We start from the raw sequence: 24,806 nt of genomic DNA on the forward strand, positions 1-24,806 counted from the left end.
TCTGCCGAATGTGGCCCTGATCCTGGATGAAACAGAAGGCTCACCAATCAATCTCTCCAGGTTGCCCACAGCCAGAGAAAGCAGCTGCAGCACATGTTTGCCCAGCGCCACAGCGACACGTTAACATACGGCCGAGTGCGGGGAGCGTCCACAAGCAGCCTCTAGCTGTCTTATAATGAATTCCCGCCGGGATCGGGAACTATCAGAGTCAGTGGTGTTACTGGAGGCTCGGAATAAAGTCAACACCTCTCCTTATACCTGATCAAGCTGCAGCGCGGCAGCCCAGTGAGCCGGCGAGCACCATCGCTCACAATGCACATTGAACTTTGGAGAAAAGTGAGGACAAAAATACAATAGAGGCGGCAATTAGGATGGAGCGCTCATTAAAGCCTTCACCAAAAAAAAAAAAAAGAGCGCTCAGACAAGGTTGCGGGTGTCCCCGTGCTGATTCTCGAGGCTTCTGTTTGAGCAAAGACATTCAAAGCAAATGTTCATTATTTTGTGCACGGCCAAAATTGAATGCAGTTTTGGATGTTGCTTTCAAATCAAGTGAGAAATCTCATTCGTAGTCTTTAGTACAGATAGCCGAGTCTAAATAAAAATGTATTTTTCCAGCTTCTACGAGTTGTTCTCTGCGGAGGATAAAGAATGTGTGTATGTGTTGAAGTTCAGAGTGTTGTAAAAAGATTGTGAAGTCAAATGAAATGGACTTATATACTATACAGTGGATTAGCTAAGGCTACTCTGTGTACCAGACAAAACGCAATGCAGCTCTGCTTACCTATTCGCCACGTGACATGGCAGCTGTGTTTCTAAATGATCGTTTCAGAGAGTGAAGATAAGCAGCTGCTGGACAGTAACTTGAGAAATTAAAAAAAAAAAAAGAATGGTCAATATTCTTTTCAAAATATTTAATAACCCTTTCTTAAGAACTAAATAAAGCACAACACACAGAATGTTTTTCTTTACCTTGACAATTTGTGTCAATATTTTCTTCAATATTGTATTGTGATTTTTTCCCCTGTGATGTCATATCAATAACGTACTCAGTCCCTCAGGGTCATTTGAGGAGCCTCACCCCATGTGCAAACATTTTCTGCATTGTTTGATTTTCTCCACTAGGTGGTGCTCATTGACTGTGAAATGCAAACTAGCACGGTGCTGCAGTGACCAAATTTAGTTTGTTGAGATGTTATTAAGAATATTCACTCACGTAAATCTATTATTGGAAATCCCTGAGAGTGGATTGACTCAATTTTGGTCATTTTGTATGGAGAAGTGCAGTGCCCCTATTTATATATAAAATTTTGAGCTAATCTTTTATTTACTCCAGTATTCATCTGACATTCATTTCTTGCTCTGAGCTTGTGAATAACCAAGAGGTTAGCTGACGAGGCTCGCTCACTTGTGCACAGGCCGTGGGCATCATCACTATGGACATATTCTGCATTTCTATTTCTTATCCACTAGGTGGTGCTAATTGACCCGTAGAATACAAACGCTTGCAAGGTGTCATAATATTGATGTATTTGTTGTCGCTTCTTGAATGGAAACATGACATCAAATTGACTCCGATTTTAAAATGACAGCTACAGTTGTTTTGAAAATGTTATTGGCATATTATCGTGGTGTCATTTTGTTTGTTGTACTGTAGTAGTAATAAAAGTCACCACATTATCGTGCAGATGTTATTTGTGCATTCGTACTTTCATTAACTGTAAACAAAAACGGTGTTGTTGGTAACTTCAAATTTACGATATAACAAAAAAAAAAAAAAAATCAAAATTCCAAACATGCGAACTTCTTCCCTCGGTGATGCTGGAGTAGGATGCGCGCGCGTGAGGGTGGCATGCGTGCATGACGTCACCACTCCATGTCCTGTGCGCCATTTTGGAAAGGGGGAGAGGAGGGGGAAAAAAATCACGGATAATTTGTGTGGTCTTGACAGATCCCGAAGCCCCGGTGTTTCGCAGCCATCGTGGATGTTCACTGTTAACTCCGAGAAAGCAGCGCGCGTCGTTTTGGGCATCGGACGCGCCGTGTACAGCAAAAAGCGCTGCTAAATGAAGCAATGGCGGGTGAGCTACATTAGGGGAGAAGGGAAGCAAAAGGATCCACCACCTCGCTTAGCTCGTGTGTGTATTTGTGTGTATGTGTATCTATGTATTTGCGCGTACGCGTGGATATATATGTGTGTGTGCGCGAGATGGCCCTGAGTGTCTGCAAGTTAGCCGACTAAGCTAACTAGCGTGCTAGTTGTCAAAACTATCACTGTCAAGTCATTTTTGCGTCGAAACGCAACGCGCTGTCACAACAAAGCTGACACGCTTCTCTCTTTTCTTCCCTTCCAGGGGTTGCAGGAGGAAATGATTTCCAGTGGTGTTTCTCTCAAGTGAAAGGAGCGATAGATGAAGATGTTGCGGAAGGTATGTGGCTAACGTTAGCTTGGCTAAGCTAGGCTAGGCTGAAAGAGGACAGCCAGCCGCTCTTTGGCACTTGGTGCGGGTTAGTTAGAGGAAGCCGCCGGTATTGCTGCGACTCGGCTACGGTGGCGGAATGGAGTGCGTTTGTGTTTTTGTGTGTGGGAGGTGCCGTTTGTCTTGAAACGGAGTCGCTACTGTGTGTGGCTAGCTAGCCGGATGCTACACGGTGGCTAAGCTATTAAAGGGGGAGCGCCTGTGGACGTGACGTCATTGCACTGCGCCCATAAATTGTCGTGTGACATCACGTTAGTGTTCATTCATTCATGCAATGTATCTATGTTAGTGTATACACTTGGCAAACATTCGGCTTTATTTGTGAATTAGAAGGGGGGGGAAAGTAGATTCCTGTTATCTAACACTAATACTGAAACATACACCCAAGTGATAGAATCATAATGAAGTAATTGAACCTTCCATAAAGCAGGAAGAAAATGAGACAGATTTTAAGGTATAGCAAGTAATGATGAAGTACAAATCGACTATTATGCCTTGTTGTTTGTGTTTCCGTCAAAGTAATACAGTCCAGCGTTTAAGAAAAAAGTGCAACGGTTACACAGCAATTACAAGAGAGGCTGGAAGAATCACAGAAAGGCAAAGAAATAGGCGTCTCGCCAAGTGTATCCATTCGACTAAATCCATTGACACGGAAAGATTGAAGTAAATACACATTTTCTAATCAGTTGAGTGGAAGTGGACAATTTCCTTTGGTGGTAGCTCACAGTAGTTGAGTGGACAACTTTCTATCATTTGTACATGTACCACGCTTGCGTCCAAGGATGTTTGCTCGTTTATACAACCTAGTCGTCATCTGTCTTTTTGATCTGTCTTAAAAAGAACGCGACGTTTGACCTGAGTACAGGCCGGGAGATTTTCATCCCATCGCTGTACAGTCGGGAAAATGTTGACACTGCACTTTTCTGGTTTCATGAATCATTTTGACATGCAGGTCAAAACGTGAATACGTTTCCCAACCACTTTTGCTATCCTATTTTTGTCATTGAGCATAAATGTTCAGATTCAAATGTATTTGTTTTGTTTGTTTGTTTTTGACCAGCTGTTTTTTGTTGTGAAGCGAGGGATTTTTAGGGCATGCCGCTGCAACTGAATGCAGATATTTTTACACATCATCACAGCTTGTGTCTATTTTTAGCCGACATAATCTCCACGGTTGAATTCAACTATTCGGGAGAGCTGCTGGCTACGGGAGACAAGGGCGGCAGAGTAGTGATATTTCAACACGAGCAGGAGGTACTTCAATCGCCCCAATTTTCCAGAGCGGTTCACGCATTTGTCAATCCGACCGGTCGGTTACTGACGGCAAATTGTGTTTGCTCTCTTTTGCTTCACAGTCTAAAAACCGTCCTCACCTGCGCGGCGAGTACAACGTTTATAGCACTTTTCAGAGTCACGAGCCTGAATTTGACTACTTGAAAAGTTTAGAAATTGAGGAGAAAATCAATAAAATTAGGTGGCTACCCCAACAGAACGCTGCTCACTTTCTCCTTTCAACAAACGGTAAGAAATCACTTTTTTTCCCCCCCCTGCTCTGTCAAATGGCGTCACTGATGCGAATTTTCTTCTGATCAGATAAAACTATCAAATTGTGGAAAATAAGTGAACGAGACAAGCGGGCGGAAGGCTACAACCTGAAATATGAAGATGGCCGACTCATAGACCCTTTTCGAATTACCTCTTTACGGGTACGTCCACGTCTTTTCTTTTTTTTTTTTTTTCTCCCCTCATTGAGCTCGCCTTCACGCTCGCCCTTGTGGCTGCCTTGCAGGTACCGGTGCTAATGCCCATGGATCTCATGGTAGAAGCCAGCCCGCGGAGGATCTTTGCAAATGCGCACACCTATCACATTAATTCCATTTCTGTAAATAGTGACCACGAAACGTACCTCTCTGCAGATGACCTAAGAATAAATTTATGGCACTTGGAAATTACAGACAGAAGTTTTAGTATCCTTGGAGGTTTTCTTATTTCTTGGCGAGAATCATGAAGAAGAATCATATCTGTTGGTTATCACCTTTAACTCCGCCCCCTTCCCAGATATTGTAGACATCAAGCCCGCTAATATGGAGGAGCTGACAGAAGTCATCACGGCGGCCGAGTGCCATCCCCACCAATGCAACGTATTTGTGTACAGCAGTAGCAAAGGCACCATTCGGTTGTGCGACATGCGAGCGGGGGCGCTCTGCGACCGCCACTCAAAGTGTAAGTAGCCATCGCCCCCCCCGATATTCCGTCCATTTTTGTTTTGTTTTGTCTGAAGCGTATTTGACAATGGTTTGCAGTCTTCGAGGAGCCCGAGGATCCCAGCAGCCGCTCCTTCTTCTCCGAGATCATCTCGTCCATCTCAGACGTGAAGTTCAGTCACAGCGGGCGCTACATGATGACACGTGACTACCTCTCTGTCAAAGTTTGGGACCTCAACATGGAGAACCGGCCAGTGGAGACGTATCAGGTGCAATTATGTTTTAATCTATGCAGAAATGTCTCTTTCTTTGGTGAGGTCTAAAGAAATCTCATTGGTTCTGGTTCTTCATGGTTTTGGGTTGGGGTTTTTTTTTTTCCTTCAGGTTCATGAATACCTTCGGAGCAAACTTTGCTCTTTGTATGAAAATGACTGCATCTTTGACAAGTTTGAGTGCTGCTGGAACGGCAGTGACAGGTTTGTCCTTTTTTGTGTCAATCACTTGTGCAGAATCATGAAACGCTCTACCAGCAGATGGCGTAATGCGCAATTAACAATGGCCTCCTCTTTTTCTTAAAGCGCCATCATGACGGGGTCGTATAACAACTTCTTCCGAATGTTCGACCGCAACACCCGACGGGACATCACGCTGGAGGCGTCGCGGGAGAGCAGCAAACCGCGGGCCACGCTCAAGCCGCGCAAGGTATCCACCGGCGGCAAGCGGAAGAAGGACGAGATCAGCGTGGACAGCCTGGACTTCAACAAGAAGATCCTGCACACGGCCTGGCACCCCAAAGAGAACGTGATCGCCGTGGCCGCCACCAACAACTTGTACATTTTCCAGGACAAGATCAACTAGAAGAGCGGGGAACGGGCTTTGGGCGTCCCCCCCCACCCCCCCGTTGTAGTTCAGCCTACTACGTGTCTATCTGTATAAGAACAAGAAGAAAACAAACGGCCTCGTCGTCCTCCCGGTGAAGAATTTTCGAAAGCACGCGTCTACTTTTTTGGAGGCCGACCCGCTAGGTCTGTTTTATTTTGAATCTAAGCTTAGATTGTTTTTTGCCTTTTTGGCATCAGGGCAATCACCAACACCCCCCCCCCCCATACACACACACACACACACACACACACACTCTCATTCCCCTCGCCCCCTCCCCCCCCAGTGACCCAGAAAGCCGTATGTGGGTCTAATTGACGGAGGTCAAACTCTTGAACGTCAATGTTTTTGTTGACATTTTTAACCTTCGTTACACCGTTTTAAAGGCTCGGAAGCCAACACCCCCCCCCCCCCCCCCCCCCCTCCGAGAGTTGACGTCGTACCACCGTCTGAAAGGTTTCCGAGCACCTAAGTGCGGATTAGCGGCTGGTGGGGAAATCACGTAAAGCCAAACTGTTAACATTCCCTCCCTCCCGTCCGCTGCGCGTCCGCTGATGGAGGTGGCTGTGAATCTGGAGTGTGGACTCGATTGTTTTTCTCCCCCCTCCTCGCCTCATAACCCCCCCCACCCCACTCCCCACCCCTCCATCAATACAGTGACCTGATTTCACTGACTGTATCTACTCAAGTACACCTTGTCATCCACATAATAAAAAGAAACTAAAACGACAGATGTGTTTTTAAATTTAGAAGTATGTATATTGCTTTGCATGTTTTTATGTTGTAGAGAGGTGGAACATGTCCAGTCGCACCACTGTCTTTTTTTTTCTTTTTTTTTTTCTCCTTTTTCTTGGGAGCAGATCTCAAGCAAAATGTGTTTATTGAACTACTATTTTGGGGCTACCAGTTCCGCAACCACTGTTGGACACAAACTAATAACGCGTGTGTGAGTGAGCGCAAGTGTGTGTGCGTGCGGGTGTGTGTGTTATCAAGATCGTCTTGACTTTGGAGCTTTTCTTGCGGGGGGTGGGCGGGCTGGTAAGGCACACGGCACAAGACGGACAAAGGGAATCTGCAGCCTTAATTCCGACTTTCTATGAGTGACAGCTATGCCCCCCCCCCTTTCCCACCCCAAACCTCATGTGCATTATTTGTTAATTCCAATTTTTTTAGCGTGATGGCCTCATACGCCGCTGCTATGTGTAGCTGTCACACGTGGGTGATTTAATTAAGAGTGCCTCCCTATCCAAGGAGTGATGACAGCCCCTTCATCCGTGTTCTCACTAATTTGGGAAGTTCTTCAAAACACGTCCATGTGAATCCAGACGTGATGGTTACCATTACATTCAGACAAAAACACACCAAGTCTTTGTCCATTGATTCCTAACATGGTGGCAATGTATTCACTTGTTTATTATTTTGACCAAAGTTCAATAAAATTTTAATTGTGTTCATCTTTTCAGCGATTTTCTTTCATAGAATTCACCAGGCTGTGTGTGTTTTCAACTTTTATTCAACCGATAATATTTGCAGAGGTGGTTCATCTTTAAATTTCTGTTCTTATTTTTGGGAGGAGTAGTTTGGGTGCATGGCCCACACTCCATTTCAGAAGGTGGCAGCAGTGCACCAATTTTTGCTCACCAAGCACTAAAAGACAGAAGAAGATGTCCAAAGAATCGATTAAAACAGCTGGTGATGTGCATTCCAGTTCTTTCAAGTGAACTGAATCTTTAGAATCACTTTCTGATTGGATGTTTGATCTGTGACGTCAGTCGGACACTATTAGCTACACCAGCATTTTCAGGTGTACCTAATCACAGGCCACTTCATTAGGGAAAAACTTTAGGAAGTGATTCGTTCATTCTCGTTCACTGAAAAGATTCGGTCTTTTGAACGAATCGTTCACTCACGAGTCAACACGATTCCACCTGCAATTTACCTTTGGCTACACGCAACCAGGGATTCAAGTTAAGGTAAGCAACATGCCAAGTGAAACTTTTGGGTGCTTGAGAAGTTAAAATTATTGCAGTTAGCCACCAGCATGCCCTGACTGTACTTAGCAAAGAAAGATGAATGTTTTTTTTAGGTAAAATGGCCCCTTCTGCATATTTGTGCATCACATTTGATTTTACAAATATCAAAACACAATTTAGAGTGAAGTAATCACAGTATGCTAATGATTCCTTGGATACAAATAACAATAATATTACAAAATAGTACAAACAAGTCTGACCAAGTGGGTCAAAGCAAACGCGTAGGACGGATCTTAAAACAAGCTGGAGGAAACAGCAGAAAGGCAGGAGAGGTCCAAGCGTTTCCCTCATATGGCCCACAGTCGCTTGAGTTTTCACAGTGGTTCTTTTCAGTCGAAGGCATGCTGAAGTCTCATCGAGGTCCGAATGCAAGGCTTCTCACAAGGTGTTGTGGGAAGCCAGGCGCTTCCCGATATATATTCTGAAAATAAAGACATAAATTGAAACCTGAACTTTAGTTTGAGTCAATCCACGATTTCATTGACACAGTATGCGAGTTTTAATTTTTTGTATGAAACTCGTGGGATGGATTGACAAATCTTACCCGAGGCCGATTGCGAGTATGTGCGAGATGATTAAGGAGGGCAGGAAGAGCTGAAGGAAGTCGGGCGAGAGGACGCCGCCCTTTTTCATGACGCTGCTGTTGCGCATGCTGAGCGGGGTGGAGCGCTTGGGGTGCTTGAGCAGGAACTCCCTGCAGAGGAGCGCATCAAACTTTCATTGGTGCTAACTAGGGGTCCTGTCTAAGGTCACGGACCACAGAAAATTAACTCATGGACCATTTTGTAAACAAGAGGTGCCATGTGGCAGAAAAACATTTGCCTTTTGTAACCGTTTGTAAAAAGCCTACTTTGGCGGATTGTTCTCGGGTCGGCTGCACCAGTCCCAGATCCAGTCTGCGTTTTTTTTCATCATCATCTCCACTTCCTGTCTTCTTTCCTGAAAGTCCTCTTCTGACTAAAAACACATAATGTGGGTTTGGTCACATTGGAAAAAAATGAATGACAATTGCAATGTAACATCAGACGTACTAAAAGTTTAAGACTATTGATTCCTTTCAAGTCTTTGTCTTCTGGAACCATGCTGCCACTAACAGGTCAATTTTGGTACTACAATAGGCTGTATCTCCTCCATATGCAGCCTAATGACCATTTGTCCCAAAACATTTTCTCACAAAAGCCACTTTTGTTTTGTCTGGAAGAAATTGAAGGCTAAACCGCACTAAACGTACTGCTTTTGGTCAAAACAATGCAAGATCATATCTTACCTGCAAGCTGCTTCCCCCAGAGCCTCTCCACACAAGGGGGGTCAGTGGTCTGCGTGGGCTTGTGAAAGGGAAGCAAACTGTCAGTGAGACTTATCTTTATTTCACTTGGTTCCCTTTTTCGGGAGCAGACCTGTTGCATTGCGAGCTTCCGCCTGAGTTGCTCCTGCTGGACTCGCGTTGGGCATCCAGGAGCATGTTCTCCACGTCATCCTCCTGCATCGACGTGGGCATTACGAGCTCCTGGTGACTGTTGCTTTGTGAGGCTGCAGCACTAAAGTGTGACTCCACCCACGTACCTGGAAAAAGAATGGGGAAAAAATGTAGAAAGAATACACAGCGCTAGTGATGAGGAAAAACTTTTTGTTGTTTTTTTATTGAGGAAATCGACATTAAATACAATGCAACCCTACTAATCTATTTGCTGACCCACTCACAAAACTTTAAAATAAATACCCAAAAAATATTTTTGGAAGCTCGTATTGAGGTTCCCCAAGTTTTCCGGCCAAATTTCCGAACAAAAGCTGACTTTTTTAACACATTACCTTGCAAACTCTCTTCCAAGGAAGAAGCGTCGTTTGGTATCGACATGGCGCCGCTTGGACTCCTCCTTTGTTGAACAAAAAAAAGTTTAAAAAGTGTCAAATATACGAACCGATGGCGAAATATCGAGCGAGAGCCGAGCAGCTTGGAGCGTCTTCCGAGCAACGCACAATAACAATGACGCAACCGAGTGTTTACCTCAACGCTGATTGGATAAGGCGAGGGTGCGCTCCCTACGTTTAAAACGTATGCCCCGCCCCGCCTTTCCAGGTTTGACCGCGCATGCGCTCCCACGCTTGAGGGGTAAACAGACTTCCTTTATTGCGTCCGCTAAATGTCACAAGCCGAGGTTTGACAACACACCATGACATTTATATGATACATCACAAATAAAATGTTTCAACAGACCACGTCGGGATAAATATTGTGGGTCATGAAGGGAGGCAGTTCTGCACTTTTGGCTGCAGGTGGCAGTAAAAGATCAGGAGGACATAATTATTAAGCAGCATTGCCCTATTTAGAATATTTTTTTGTACTGTTAAGCTTGTGAGATCATTGAGTTTATTTTTTATTGTATTAATACTGGTAGGAGTGTTTCTATACAGATAAAATGTCCATTTATTTTTTCCCACATAATTCTCCTAGAAATAGTCATACATTTAAGAAAACGTGTCCGGCGTTATTAACTGAAATAAGGAAATTAGCTTTTTATTATTGTCGGCTTTTACTCGTCCATATTATCTTCTTTTAATTCTTCTTGTGTTGTGACTATATTACAATTCCATAGTAACCGTGCGTGCTATCTCATTGAGGCGATTTCAAATTTGAGGCGGGGAAATGAAATTAGGTTTTCCTCGCGTGGAGATCAGCGTGACTGATTATTCCGGGAGAACTCAATTATTTCTGCAATTTAGGGAAAGCTATTACTTTGAAATGTGTCCTTCTTCCTGCCAGACACGAGCTTATTCCTTTTGTAATTGACTTAATTGAAATATTCTTTGAAAGAAAACAATATAACTTTCAATGGTTCTTTGCACTGTGCTATTGTGTTGCAAATGTTTCAGAGTCATGCACTCCCAAAATATCGCTTTAAAGGGGAGATGTTGTGTAAAATTGCCTTTTTATTGCTCATTGAGTTAGTGTGAAATTAACCAACCAAATCTTTTGATCTCCATCCCCCAATTGCATTCAACTTTGGATTTTTACTCTCTATATTACTTTTAGAGATTTAATCATCCGCGCTGAATTTGTTCCAGTTTGAAGGTCAATAACCCAAAGCGTATATACTCTGCAATTTAGCATCATCCATCTGTCTAATACGGATGTCTGAATATGGAAGACATCCAATAATTCCCCAATGAGAACACCTAACACCTGGAATTTTGTGGCCATTTCCTCCAAAGTACAATAAAGCGGCCTAATAGCGCATATGGCCAGATGGAAAAATGTTGACTGCTCGTGAAATGTCACTACTGTTGATTCGATAAGCAATGCACGTGTCCTGGAAAATAAACAAATAAAAAAAACATTTATGAAGCCATAATCCCCTAAGCAAACAATTTCATTGGACTGGCGTAAGTGATTTCGATTTTCATAAGATGCTGTCAGGATGTGTTGCCGGTGACAATAATGAAGTTAAATGTTATGGATGTTTTGTTCATCTCCGCATTCTGTCGACAGACGGCAATCGAAATGCAACCGGTGTCTTATATTTGATATCAAACTGAATGCAGCTAACGGGCGAAGAAGGATATGAATCGTTGATTGGATGAGGCATATAAATAGCTTTGTAGAAAGAGGGACGCCAGGAAGTTGGAACAAGGCAGGAAGGCATTTAGCATCTGTTCCATTCCTGATTAGCACTGACAATTATCCTCTGTCGGCTATATCCTGCTGTCTATTGACCACGCAGATTAATAAGAGGCTAGGCATATATTGGAAAGTTTTTTTTTAATTATTATTAGTTTTAATATTATTAAACTTAAAATAAGATGCCATATATTAGACTCGGCATTTTCTACTCCTGATAACTCATTTTAATTATATTTTTTTATTTGAAGTCGAACTTCTCTTATAACTGGATTTGCGATGAATAATTCAACAGCGACTTCTTTCGCCCAGTAAAGAGCAATGTGGTGTAATTATCGGGAAAAAGTGGAAGAAAACGAGTGTGAAGGAGTATCCCTGAAGAATTGCTTCATTTTCTCATACATGTGTAAACACAAGAGTTATATTTGGTCATTTCCACTTCATGTGTGTGGCTTTTGCTCCCGTGAGTCCTTGACCTTGGTTTGTTTTGCGATGGATAGCTAGCTCTGCTCACACACACACACAAAAATAAGCCAGTGGCCTTGTTTTATGAACAAATGTGTACATATGAATTAATATTGTAATCAAATCACTACACAGAACGACAACTTGTATTAATATCATCATTGAGCCCGACATGTAAACTGTGTTAAACTCATTTTGGTCTTGACACAATTGGGCTTCTTCCACATTTTGACATCTTGTCAAAAGAGCTAAGATCCGCTACGAACTGAATTTGCGGTGGAAGCTTTGGAAAAACAAGTCATTGAAGCGAGTAAACAAGCAATCATCGGAAAGCAAAAAAAGAAACGAGGAAAAAGCTGAAATATAAAGCCGGATAGCCACTCCGCCTTCATCCCGTAGAATCAAAGTTGATTATCCGAGCAGGAGGAAATATGGTGTACTCGAGCGCTCCATCCATAATGAATGAGCCAACATTCAATTAAAACCCCTCTATTCATCTCCGGCTATGATGTAAACTTATTAGTATGGTCTGGAGGCCTCTGTCTGACACGACGAGCCAGCCTTCATCATCCCCGCCTGTCTGGGATGCAGTCTGCGATCTTTAATTGCCTCAAAGTTCAGCCGCCCTTTTGAGAGACACCACCAGAAGATTTAAAGGGACGAGAGCAAACGGCAAAATGTGGAGACGGTTGATTGTGGGAACTTTTGCCAGCGGCCTCGTTTTTTTTAGTGGCTTTATGGACGCCCTTAAACGCTCTGAATAAATCATATTGTATCTGCACACAGTGAAAGTGGACATGTGTGAATTTATGATGCACGCGCAATCAGCCCGCTTGGCAGGAACATAAAATAGAAAGGCATACATATTTCAGCACATTTGGCAAAACAGAACATTACTTTCAGACAGATGGAAAAACGACAGGAGGCCTTGAACTGTGGAATGTAAATCCATTTAAAAAAAATCTAAAGTTTGAAAGCAATAACATTAAACTTTAGAGGACCCCGTCATGTCATTCGGCAGGCCACAAATGGCCCCCGGGCCACATGTTTGAAAAAAAAAAAATGAAATGTGCTCACCTTTTACTTTTATTGGGTGCAAATTTCCACTGTTCACTGCGACCCGCTCGGTAAAGTCAGACGGACACAATCAATTAGGATATTTTATTAAAACATATCACAGTCGGGAATTCAATATAATACTCGTTTCACAAATGAAGCTTTTATTTTGAAAGGGGGTGTGTAGACTTTTGCTATATTGTTGTAAATCCTTTTGACACATACCGTCGTAGCCGTTTCCCATGTCAACATATTAATAGCATGCATGAGCTTCACATACCAGGGTGAAGTACAACACATGTTGCGCAATCTTTCTCGCGCCGTATTATTCATGGGAACTCCAACATGGAGACATTTATTCCGCACCGATGACCGTTTGCGGTGACTAATAGCGGTCATATTTTAAGCCTTTAACAGATTGAGTCCAAACATGCGTACCACAGGAATCTCAAACAAAAAAATTTCCACGACACGAGTCATGGGAATCATCCCAGTCTTGACCGAAAAGCGCTTTTCACTTTAATTCAGGTTTGAGGGATCGTAAATGTTTATTTGTTGACGTGTGCTAAAAAGGTGATGTTAGATAAGCTTGTATGAGAGTTAATTGTGTCATCGGCGGAAGGCCCTCCCATTTCCATTTCTTTGTTGGCGTGGTGTTTGACTCCAGGGGAGGATTTAATGACATCCTGATATGAAGGCAATAATTCATGATAAGCTGCCTGCAATGATTCCGTGATCGCCCACGCGGGCCCCTAGCTTTAATTTTCCCCTCATCGAAGCGTCTCAGACTCGGGAAAGACAAGAGAGGAGTGAGGGTGGCATCGTTTGGCTTCAATTTGATTTGCCATCATCAATCTTGTTGCTATTGTGTCGAAAATAAAAATAATACCCGTGACGATTGAGTGGCAAAAAAAAAAAAAGATGCAGATATTGTCTGAATGTCTTAAAGCAATCCACTGAAATGATGTGGTTGCAGAAGTGTGCACACCGTAGTGTCACTGAGATGAAGCTGTTTAAAAATGAGCCAATCACATTCCAACTCCCGTTAAAAAGGAGTCAGCACCGAAGGAGCTTTCGAAATAAGCCCAAATAAATGTCAGAGCTTCTCGTGGGGTTTTCTTAACATTTGTTTTGCTTTCTAGCACAAACCCTGAAGGTTTTGAGCTTAGATAAGATAATGTCGATGAGATGCTGACGGGAAGGGATTTTCTGATGTTGCAGATATTTGGGGGGGGGGGATCTATTCCTTATTAAGTGACAAGTGCAAGAAAACCTAAACAAATGACATTGATGGATGAAACATGAGTTGAAATTTCAACACACATTCCCAAATGATGTCCTCTTATAAATCAACATGTGTTTTTCTACAGAGGATCTTTTTAAAGGACCTGCGGAAGTCATTATTGAAAACGGTGTAAATGAGCGGATTGAGGGAGCTGTTACAGTATCCCAACCAGAAGAACATCTTGAAGAGCGTCTCAGGCACGCAGCAGGCGCACACGGCCGTGAGCGTGTACGTGAAGAAGAAGGGCAGCCAGCAGAGGACGAACACACCCACCACCACGGCCAGCACTAACGTGAAGCGTCTCTCTCGCCGCTGTCTTACTTTCCAGCGGCTGGTGTTGGCCTGTGGCTTCTCTGCGGTTTCTCCGGGTTTCTCGTGACCCCACTCGGCCGTCCGGGCGGGTCGCCTCTTCTTCAGAGAACACAAGGTTACTTCGTAGCCGTCCGATGATGATTCGTCCGCCGGCTCCCCGTTGACCTCTCCGTTTTCTCGTGACCTTTCACCCGGCGGGGCTCGTGTCCTCTGCTTGGCCACCTGGTAGATCCTCAGGTAGACCAGGACCATGATGGCGCAAGGCGCGAAGAAGGAAGCGATGCTGGAGAAAACGATGTACCACTTCTCGTCGTTGATTTTACACTCGGGTCGGTCCTTTTGGCCTTTGTCCTTCTTCATGGTGATCAGCGGCGGGAAGGAAATGATGGCTGCCAGCACCCAAACGATCAAGATGGTACATTTGATCCGCTGAGGCGTTCTTCTCAAGTTGTACTCGACGGCCCGTGTGATGGACCAGTATCGGTCCAGGCTTATGGCACACAGGTGGACGATGGAAGACGTGCAGAAAAACACATCCAGCGCCAGGTAGATTTCGCACCACACCTTACCGAAGAACCAGTAACCCATCAGTTCATTGGCCAGGGAGAAGGGCATCACCGAGGTGGCTACCAGGATGTCGGCGCACGCCAGAGAGACCAGGAATAAGTTCTGAGGGGCTCTGAGGACGCGACATGTGGTCACGGCGATGACCACCATGACGTTGCCAAAGACGGTCAGCAGGATGAGGACCCCAACCAGGAGGGTGAGAGGTGCCGAGGTCTGAGCGCCATATAAGTGCCGGGCCGCCGCCGTCTCATTGGTCAAGTTCAGGCAGTCCATTGACACTTTTATTGGATTGAAGTCGGTTAGCGACGTTTGGCATCAGTGGAAGCGGTCGTCATTTTGATCAAGTTCTTCCGGTTCGGGAAAAAAAAAAGGCGAGGAATTCTACTCTGTCGAAAAGAGGAAGCGTTCCCGTGGCTCCGCATCCGAGCGTTTTAAAAATAGACGCTTGAAATGAATCATTCAGCACACAGATGGAGTTCAAGCAGATGTTTGAAGCAGGTGTGGTAGACTGGAGAAGGGGCTCTTTTATACCACATGCATGTGACGCTACAAGCGAGGGTGGGAGGGCTCCTCCTGCTTCTGGAGGCTGCTCTGAAGCCTAGTAATGACAATGGCAGTCATTTTGAGGTATTGGATTCATATTTATATTTAGTTAACGGAATGAGACTCTAATGAGCTCCAATACGACTGGAAAAAAAACTGCCTTTAGCAAGTTAATTCAGCTCTGTGAGACAAGAATTCATTGAAGTCATTGTTCATTTTATCTATTAAAAATCTTGGAAATGTAGCCAAGCACCCATCCCCATTAATGTAACATTGTGCTTATTACTGTGCTGTGGCCGTTTGTTGTATTATACACGGAGCAGTTTTTAATATTTTAATTATTCAGCTGCAGAACGATATTGGTGGTCAAAAACTAGAGAGAATAAATTGATTGATTGATTATTCTTATTTTAAAACGGACTCAATTTTCGAACAAAGACGAACTATCAAACAGGTGTTTGGTTATGGCAATGTGGTATAATGGCCACTAGAGACGTCCTTGAGCTAAATCGAGATTTGCCCAAATAACGCGAGATTTCATCGACGGGTTTGTTACGGGTCGACGACGTAAACTCTTGTTCCCAACAGCGTATTGTTTTTCGCCTTATTGAAGCCGTGAAAGTTGGATGCTTACTTAATTTATATATCATTCATAACCATACAGAGGTGAGTTTAGTTTTTGACTACATTGCGTTTATAATTATGAACGGTATACTACATTTTACTGTCGTTTCCTCCTGAGCCGCTAAATCATTAGCATTAGCATCAAGCGCGGTGGTTAAACGTCGGCTAACGAAGGCCGAAGCTAACAGGTCGAAGCAAATATTTACAGCACTGTGACGTCTTAGCTAACATTTATTTTTAGTGTCGGCTCCTCGCGTAGTCTCTGTTGTCATGCGAAATGGAAACACCACGTCTATTTAATCCTCAATGTCTTATTTCCGTCCACCGTATTGTGTGCTAACGTACGCAGCTAGTTGACACACGGCGAGTGACTCAAATGTCGTGTGTTGGGTGCCGTTTTGCAGATGTCGGAGGATTTAGTGAAGCAGCTCGGCAGCTACAAAGCTCAGCTACAGCAAGTTGAAGTTGCCTTGTCCACCGACCAAGAAAATGAGGATCTCCTCAAGCTACAGAAAGACTTGCAGGTTTGTTTATATCCATCATAATGATATCTGTAATCAATTAGGGAACAACATCTGACCCAACGCCTGTTGTAATTTCTCCTTCAGGAAGTCATTGACCTGACCAAGGACCTCTTGGCCTCGCAGCCTGCAGATGCCACCCCAAGTGCCAATGGTGCCGCGCCGACGCCCATCAGGCACATCTGGAAAGTGGGAGACAAGTGTTTGTCCGTGTGGAGTCAGGATGGACAGTGAGTGTCGCCTGTACCACCGCAAGCAAGCCTACGTCAAGTTTTCTTTGGTTTGAAATGTGCCTCTTAAGTACGGGTGGTTCCAACCCACCTCCGATATGGTAGAAAACCTCATTCATTACTTTAATTTTCCATATTCAGTGTGGAATATTTCCTCATTGTGCTTTTTTTTTATTTTAAATGATAAAATTAGGTAGGAATATGCATTCTGAAAGTGTTAACCTGATTATTTACATAACGTGTGTACACAAGTATTCCTTTTTGGCCCATCTGCGAACCGTACTCACCTGCTTACAGACGTGGCTTTTTGCAGGGTGTATGAGGCCGAGATCGAGGAGATCGACCACGAGAACAGCACAGCCGCCGTCACCTTCACTGGCTACGGCAATGCTGAAATCATCCCCCTGCAGAACCTCAAAGCGGTGGAGGACCGCAGGCGTCTCGAAGACGACCTCGGCTTGTCCAGGAACAAATCAAGGTACGACCGCAATGTGCTTTGCCTAATGTAGTCCGCGTGGCAGTGGCTTTTTGACATTTTCTACTTTTTTTTCGGGGGTCTAGAAAGGAGCAGATCGCCGAGCAGCGGGAATACAAAAAGAAGAAAGCCCAGAAAAAGGTGCTGAGGATGAAGGAATTAGAGCAGGAGCGAGAGGACCAAAAGTCCAAGTGGCAACAGTTCAACAACAAAGCTTACTCAAAGAACAAGAAAGGACAGGTAACCATCATTTTTTCAAGGAGTTTCATGGCTTCCCTCTCCTAAACAAGATCTAAAGTTGTTGAACAATCTACACCATTGCAAACGCTAACCACAATAACAAATATATTGTTAATTCCATCATTCTTTTTGTGGTTGGTCTTTTTTTGTTACCTTAGGTGAAGAGAAGCATATTTGCATCTCCAGAAAGCGTCAACGGGAAAGTCGGGGTGGGCACGTGCGGCATCGCAGACAAGCCCATGACGCAGTACAACGACACGTCCAAGTACAACGTCAGGCATTTAATGCCACAGTGACCCGGCATCTTCTGTAAATACTCACCCCCCCCCATGTTGTATACTGAATATTACAGTGTTGTTCATTTTGTGTGACACGATTGAAAGAAAGTTGGGAGTTACATATACACCTCTGAATTGAAGCCTTGATGCTTTTTTTTTTTTAATGTCGTACAGGTAGAAGAGAAGCTGTCCAAATTAGACAGGAAGCCGCCCTGCTTTATAATCGCGTCACTTGCTATGTACCAACAGGAAGTTAGCTGCTTGTGCCCGTATTCTACACACGCGCCGAATACACACACCGTGCTGTGGCTCAAGCTCAACACTTCTAAGAATTGCTCCGTAAGTGTCGGGCTGTTTTTTTTTGTTTTTCCTTTTCGATTAGAGTAAGAACATCAGAAACAGCGTCGATGATCTTTTGATTTCTGTAATTTATAAAAGTCAAATAAACATTCGTTTGTTGAGTTTTATAAATGACTGCCTTCTTATCATTGGGACCAGCATGAATGAGAACGCCAGCGAGTCAAGCCAGACTTCAAGTCAGTGAGCATCTGATGGCCTAACTAGTGTGCGATGGTAACCATACAACAATATGACTACCGACACTAATGCTAACATAAATAATGACACTTTTGTGAATTACAGCGATGCGCTTCGTCTCAAATCATCTGTCATCTAACGGTGAGTATTTCTATTTCAGCTGTCATTTTCTGAAAACCTTATTTCATTTAATTTTAACCACATTTATGGGGCAACCAAAGTAATGGTACAAAATTTTATAGGACGTTCTATAGGATAAGTGGCACACAAAACTGCTTGTGTTGGTGGAAGAGATTTATTAGGATTCCAGGGAGCGTCGTCAGGAACCGTAACAAAGTATCAGCAGGGCACCAGCAGCATATTTTGCAAAAAAAAAAAAAAATCACATTAAATTCCTAATCAAGCACTAGAAAACATCAGGGCTGTGCTTCCCCCAAGCACAATTATTATTTTTATAGTGCATTTTCTACATTTCCCCAAACACGTTGGGTGGGTTGGGTGAGCAGGGACTTGTGCAAGAGTCAAACACTCACATTAAGACACAATTTGGTGCTGATGGAGTCACTAGCGGGGAGAGAAATGGGCAATGTTATTGTAGTTGATGGTTTGGAACAGTGCAACGATGGATGACATAACAGTCAACAAGTTTAAAAAAATTAAGTGTTTTGTTCATGCTACAGACATTTTTTTTTTTCATTATAACATTCAATACACATGCACTGTAGCTTTGGAAAATCATTTACATTTTTTTTTTTTTTACTAAAATCACCAATCTTAAAGTTGGACATTAATAGTATGAGCTTATGGACGGACAAAGGCTATGTGTAAAAAAAAAAAAAAAGAAAAAAAAAGAAAGATGCATTATTGCTTTTTCACCTTGTGCCGGGAGAAGTACCAGCTAGCTTATTACTTTCTAAATGGAGGTTGAAATAAATAGAGCAGGTTCTGACACTGATGCATTTCAAGGGGAGGGAGGTCAAGTCATTTTCAGATATTTTTCCACCACAAATGCTGCAGCACAATTAAATATAACAAACATAATAAATACTATGCAAAATAAATTAGAACAACTAACGTGTGTAGATTTGATGCTCGTGGCTCCGTTGACTAAAAGCAGATTTTGGAATGCAGACGTCAAAGAAAAAGGGTCTCGACCTGTTTTTAAGTTGCTGATGTGTTTTTTTTTTTTTTTGAAAGGCAAATGGAGCAAATGTCAAGCTGGTATTTGTGGCCTTTTTTTTGCTGGTTTTGAAGATGATTGATTGGATTGATTTGGTTGAAGGTTTGACTTGAACCCTTTGAGTGCCTCTCTTTGATTGTGGCTGTTCACGGGACAACAGACATTCAGGTTTAGGTTGGAGTCAAGCTTAAGGCTGGTTCTTAGGTGGACACGTTCGAGTTTGTGGAGCTGCAGGCTGGTGATTGTTCAAGTCAGGGGTGGGGAACCTTTTTTTTGTGTGTTTTGGGACCATTTTGAGTCTTTGGGCCCGATTTCCGAAATCTTGGTGTGAGAAAGAATAGCAGCAAACTTGATTGTGAAAGCACTTAAGCAATCCCCTCAATAATTACTTGACATGTTCTTCATAAAGAATTAGAGACGTTGAAATTAATCAATTGTCATCGATTTTTGATGACGGTAACTATTTTGAGCCATTGTTTAACATAAAATGATTCAAATCCTCTGACTCGTTTGCGTTTCATCGAAATAAAGCTGTGAAGCTGCAAAAAGTGAACGGCGTTAGAGAGAATTGTACCAAATTCGATTCTGTCCCGCCTGTGCAGTAGGTTCCCCACCCCTGGTTAAAGCCATAAGAGTGTGGTGTTTGGGGAAGGGGGGGGAGCACAGTGCAGCGGACCTCAAGCAGAGAAGGCCACTTTGAGACTGCAGGTAGAGTAGCCCTCGTCGCTGGCCGAGCTCTGCCGGCTGCTCTGGTCGTCCAGGTCGCTGGCCCCGCCGCTACTCACGCTGTCCATTTCTCCTAGGGAGAAGTCGGTGCACTCCACGTCCACTTCGATCTCCTCTGCAAACGCACACAGAATCACCATGAGCCACATACGTCGAAGGGGGGGCCGGCAACAACCGCAGCCCAACCTCGGTCCGATTCGTAGCGGTCCGAGTCGGTGGGTGAGCCCAAGCTGTCCGTGCGGATGCGGTCTCTTTCGCCGAGCGTCTGGAGCTGGGCCAGCTGCCTCTGCAAGTATCTCTGCTCCCGCTCCAGGGTGTCCAGCTGGTGCTGACCCCTCCGGTCCGCCTCCTCTAGTTTCTACAAAGGAAAAATCAGGAGAGGAAAGGTGAGCAGAAGGAATGTGTGAGAACGAGATAACCTCTACACTTGTATTGTACCGCACTCAAAAGTGAAATACAACAAATGTGTTGAAGCCAATCTAATGTAAACAGTCTAATTCAGTGATTCTTTGGTGTATCACTAGAGGGAGCCCATGTGCAATTAATGGTATATTAAAATATGCCACAATAGGCTTTTTCAGAATGGGCTTTGTTGTCAATGCGTACAATAGAACTTTCCAAGCCATTTCCTGAATCTGAAATCACACCGTGTGTTTGTTTTGTTCTCTTCTGTTTGCATCTGCTCCAGTTTCCACTCAAAAGCACATCAGAACCGCATTTCCTGAACTGCAGTCTTCTGTCGACTTCCAGAGGTAGTTCATAATGTACACGCAGTATCCACACTAACCACAAACGCCCCCCCCCCCCCAAATGTCATCCCCAGAAAAGTAGACACGCCCACATTAAAACATCCCCAAGTACCCGCTGATGATGCAAGAGTGTACAACAGGAAGGTCATGGGAAACCTTTCAGTGAGCAGCTAGTATAAACTTGTCTAAGCAAGCCACACATTTCTCAAATGAGGGAAAAATGGAATGTTCCATGCAGTCGGACATTGTATATACATGTCATATACATCACCGTGTCATCTCGACAATGGCGCTTGGCCGTGCATTTGGTCTTAATACCACAATACACAGGCCCCGTTAGCGTAATGCTAACACATAATGCCATAGATGAGCGAATGAATGGCAACTATGTAGCAATTTAAGTGCTTCAAGTTCACTCATTCATGACTTTGGAAAAGGAAGAAGGGAGAAGTGAATCAGCGCGGAAACAGTTTGCAACAATTGGACATTTGTGTTCAACACAATTCTACTAGACCACCACCGCCGCCGCACCTTGATGTGCACTTTGGCCTTGTTGAGAAGTCCCAGCGTGGTGTGCCGACTGCAGTCTGGTCCCAGAGGGATGAGCGACTTCAACCTTTCCAAGCACAGGCGGAGATGCGCTCGTCTGCGGTGGGAGGAAACGCACAAACGGGAAGTTAATTTCCCCTTCACGGATGCAGCTAAATAAGGTAACCAAAATATTACACACAGCATTGTACAAAAAAAATAGACCATTTATACATATTTGTCCAATCAGATTTCCGCCTTGTGTTGCCGAAATGAGGTAAAAAAAAAAAAAAAAAATCGGGTACCAAAACGCATACTGCCTAAAGAAGAAATGTAGTATTGTATATACATAGGTCAAACTGTGATGTCATCTTTCTCAAAGCAACCCCCCCCCCCCCCCCCCCTTATACTTAATTTGTTTAGTAAACATTAACAGGCCATTTAATTTTGGACACAAACGCATCCTGACATTTGTCGTCCGCTCCCAGCTTCGATGGCCTCATCCCGCACCAGAGGGAGGAGGCTCTGCTTCAGGAAGGCGTCTTGTCTGGAAACAGATGCTTCACATTTGCTGACCGCAAGTCCTCCAGGAACTGTGGCAGCGTGAACACGTCGCTAAAGGCTACGCCTCATTAAAGGTGAATTGAAAAGCTTATGTGCTGCAATCTCCTTGTTAAGGATGTAATCATTGCAGTGATCATTTCGCATGACTCGTCAATATGTTAAGCATGAAAAGGATGCAGAAACATTTTTGGAAAAAATAACAATTCGTAGATGTTAATCTCTTGAATCTTGCAATGCTCACCTATTCTTTTCCAGTTCATTGTGGGCTGACCTGCAATGATTACAAATATGTAAGAATAGTTAGATAAATTATAGTGGGGAAAGATACAGAAAACTCAAATATATCTGTCTAAAATAAAAACATCAAATAGAATGTATCATACGATACAGCATCACATGTTATTTCTTTTCTTTATGACTGAATACATAACAGTTTGAAGTTATTTACCTTTTACTATTTTGAAAATTGGCTGGTGAAAAACTATAAAACACTCCAGAAATGATTGAACCCACCTATTGTGAATATTGTCCAATTTCCTGTTCTTGTTGAATTTACGATGCTTCTGTGGGAGTGCCAGATCACTGGCAGGATACGTCGAAGCATAACCATGCTCGCATTCTGTGTAGTAGACAGGAAAAAAAAAAAAAAAAGAACTTTTGATGAGAATTTATTACAAGTTCATATAACTCAGTCTGGCACATATCCACCACCTACATAGTTATCTAATGGCATTAGCATGTGTCCTGACCTAAATTCTTAGCAAGTTTAAATTCTAACAGGTGAGTAAATGTTTGATATTGACATTAATATGAAATGTACTGGTCAATAAAAATGAAAAGAAAAGATATATGTATTTATATTATACATTTATTATTCTTTCTGTGCCGCTGCGGGAAATCATACAAATCCCACAATGCTTTTTTTTCCGGTAGCCCGTCAACGTCACGGTTAAACTCACATCTGATTGGCTTAGAGGCCGTGGAGAAAAAGAGTGCAAGGCCAATCAGAAGGCTGTAATATGTTCCATGTGGAAACCATGTGAATAACACATACATAGAAGATAGCTCGGCCCTGGAAGTAATAACCGGCATTTATAATTGATAATAAGCATGTAACAATACGTTATTTTAGCATTGGGAAAATATTGCGTTTTGTTTTGTGTTTTACACCTCCACATATAGGTGGAGCAGATGAACCGACATAGTTAATTCATTAGAAGGGGCATTTGGTGTCGTATTTCACATGCATGTAGGAAAAAACCCCATAAAAGGATATTTTTTAACATGCGTGTATGCATGAATATTAAAACATGCGCTCAGTGCGTTTTACCCTCGTGTCCTGCGGTTTAAAATGGGGGCAGATTGCAAAAAAAGACGCACCAAATTGGATCGTGAGCGACGCATTATCTCTGAAATAGTTATCGCACCATTTCCAGTGTGATTTATTTATGACGTGTGCTATTACTCCCACAAGAAGCAGGCACCGTGGGAAAAAAAAAAAAAAAGGTTATCCGTGGCCCTGTGTTGTGTTGTCGTGCGCGTCGCGTCTTTTGTTGTCTGCCCTCGGATCCTACCGAGACGCGTTTACGGCCCGCACACAGTCGTGTCTCCCGTATATTCCACTTACTTCCGCTGTTCTTATCCACGCTCTCGATGTAGTGCGCTGCGTCCAGCAATACTTGTACGTTCTTCATGAACGTGTCCATGGCGGAACACTTGGCGTCCGACGCGTCGCCCAGCGAGCAGTCGGACACGTCTCCCGAATCCCGCGGGTCCGTGAACGCACCGCGCTCAGACACTAGCTCCTGCTTTTTCCGCTCGTTGTCCTGGGCTTGTTGTCCTACGTACTTCACCATTTCGGATGAGGTGTTCTTTATATGGACGGGGACGAAGAGTCGGCCCCTGGCTCGTCGTTCGTGTGTGCACTGAGCGGATGACTGAGGCTGGATGGAATTGCAGTCCTTAGCCTCAGCCACTTGCCCTACTTGGTGGATAATCCCTCCCACTAAACGCGTGCACGCCGCATCCATTGTCAACTGGGCCACAGAACACATCCTCATGATCAATGCTGCAGAAAGCGAGGCGAGCTGACGGATGAATTTATAACAAAGCATCATTTGCATTTTATTTATCCCCCATAGTGTTGGCCGGAAGTTGTTGAAGCGTTTATTCTAGTACCTTTGATATCCTGGCTAAGGGCTCGTACACTTCTTGCCTTTGTTAGTCACTCGTGCATTGACTAGTTAAAAAAAGAAGAGATTTATGTAACCTTTAAACTCTGCATCTAAACTAGGAATAGGCATCTTTTTTTTATTGAAAAAGTAAAAAATAGATTATCTGGTTGAATGTAACAAAACAATTCCAGATAGCAATGATCAGTTTCAGCACCAAACTGCTTCAAAATAAAACATTTCAGGAAAACCCTACTAGAACATCAGAAAATCATATTCATGCTGACTCACTGACAGCATTCTTCACTTTTGGTTCATTTCACAAGCTGTCATGTGCCCCCCCCCCCCCTTTTTCATGCTAATCAAAAAGCACTTAGACACCATGCAGCTTCTACATCCAACCCCGTCACCTTTGCATCTAATTGCAAAGCAACTAACTTTAAACGGGCCTTCCTTCTGTCTTTGCTAAACACTCGGGTGGTGATTAAGAAGTCATCTTTTTGCTGGCCGTGAGGCTGAGGGAGGACAGGAGACAGGAGGGCGGGT

The 24,806-nt window shown here is 43.6% G+C and overlaps 5 protein-coding genes across 8 annotated transcripts; 2 read left to right on the forward strand and 3 right to left on the reverse strand.

Moving 5' to 3' along the window:
- The first annotated feature begins 1,834 nt into the window (after positions 1 to 1,834).
- Positions 1,835 to 7,012, forward strand: LOC147049928 (serine/threonine-protein phosphatase 2A 55 kDa regulatory subunit B delta isoform). Its single transcript, XM_085921946.1, has 10 exons — positions 1,835 to 2,078; positions 2,352 to 2,426; positions 3,634 to 3,731; positions 3,833 to 3,998; positions 4,071 to 4,183; positions 4,267 to 4,444; positions 4,536 to 4,700; positions 4,781 to 4,950; positions 5,066 to 5,157; positions 5,260 to 7,012. Exons 1-10 carry the CDS (start codon positions 2,072 to 2,074, stop codon positions 5,537 to 5,539), a joined length of 1,344 nt encoding a protein of 447 aa, XP_085778072.1. The 5' UTR covers positions 1,835 to 2,071; the 3' UTR covers positions 5,540 to 7,012.
- On the reverse strand, positions 6,961 to 9,571 carry bnip4 (BCL2 interacting protein 4). The gene is made up of 6 exons (XM_085921949.1): positions 9,403 to 9,571; positions 8,991 to 9,156; positions 8,861 to 8,918; positions 8,444 to 8,550; positions 8,138 to 8,287; positions 6,961 to 8,014 (listed from the first exon to the last, which is right to left on the reverse strand). Exons 1-6 carry the CDS (start codon positions 9,446 to 9,448, stop codon positions 7,972 to 7,974), a joined length of 570 nt encoding a protein of 189 aa, XP_085778075.1. The 5' UTR covers positions 9,449 to 9,571; the 3' UTR covers positions 6,961 to 7,971.
- A 4,501-nt stretch (positions 9,572 to 14,072) lies between these two features.
- LOC147049930 (alpha-2A adrenergic receptor-like) lies at positions 14,073 to 15,167 on the reverse strand. The gene has a single exon (XM_085921948.1). It carries the CDS (start codon positions 15,165 to 15,167, stop codon positions 14,073 to 14,075), a length of 1,095 nt encoding a protein of 364 aa, XP_085778074.1.
- Positions 15,168 to 15,954: 787 nt separating this feature from the next.
- Positions 15,955 to 19,246, forward strand: smndc1 (survival motor neuron domain containing 1). 4 transcript variants are annotated; one of them, XR_015067476.1, is made up of 8 exons: positions 15,955 to 16,103; positions 16,466 to 16,585; positions 16,670 to 16,812; positions 17,126 to 17,290; positions 17,374 to 17,527; positions 17,686 to 18,144; positions 18,304 to 18,378; positions 18,448 to 19,246. XR_015067476.1 is itself a non-coding variant. In XM_085922960.1 (6 exons), the coding sequence occupies exons 2-6, from the start codon at positions 16,466 to 16,468 to the stop codon at positions 17,821 to 17,823; spliced, it is 720 nt and encodes a 239-aa protein (XP_085779086.1). In that variant the 5' UTR covers positions 15,955 to 16,103; the 3' UTR covers positions 17,824 to 18,276. The 4 variants fall into 4 exon arrangements, 1 of the variants encoding a protein (XP_085779086.1); XR_015067477.1 differs by having other exon boundaries at positions 18,304 to 18,368; XR_015067475.1 differs by having other exon boundaries at positions 18,304 to 19,246.
- On the reverse strand, positions 19,170 to 24,240 carry LOC147049932 (max-interacting protein 1-like). Its single transcript, XM_085922959.1, has 6 exons — positions 23,717 to 24,240; positions 22,603 to 22,708; positions 22,331 to 22,360; positions 21,529 to 21,643; positions 20,435 to 20,606; positions 19,170 to 20,363 (listed from the first exon to the last, which is right to left on the reverse strand). The coding sequence occupies exons 1-6, from the start codon at positions 24,210 to 24,212 to the stop codon at positions 20,200 to 20,202; spliced, it is 1,083 nt and encodes a 360-aa protein (XP_085779085.1). The 5' UTR covers positions 24,213 to 24,240; the 3' UTR covers positions 19,170 to 20,199.
- Between the last annotated feature and the right edge of the window lie 566 nt (positions 24,241 to 24,806).

Source organism: Syngnathus leptorhynchus, chromosome 10, assembly GCF_054491065.1.
Source record: "Syngnathus leptorhynchus isolate UIUO chromosome 10, UIUO_Slep, whole genome shotgun sequence".
Taxonomy (NCBI): Eukaryota; Metazoa; Chordata; class Actinopteri; order Syngnathiformes; family Syngnathidae; genus Syngnathus; species Syngnathus leptorhynchus.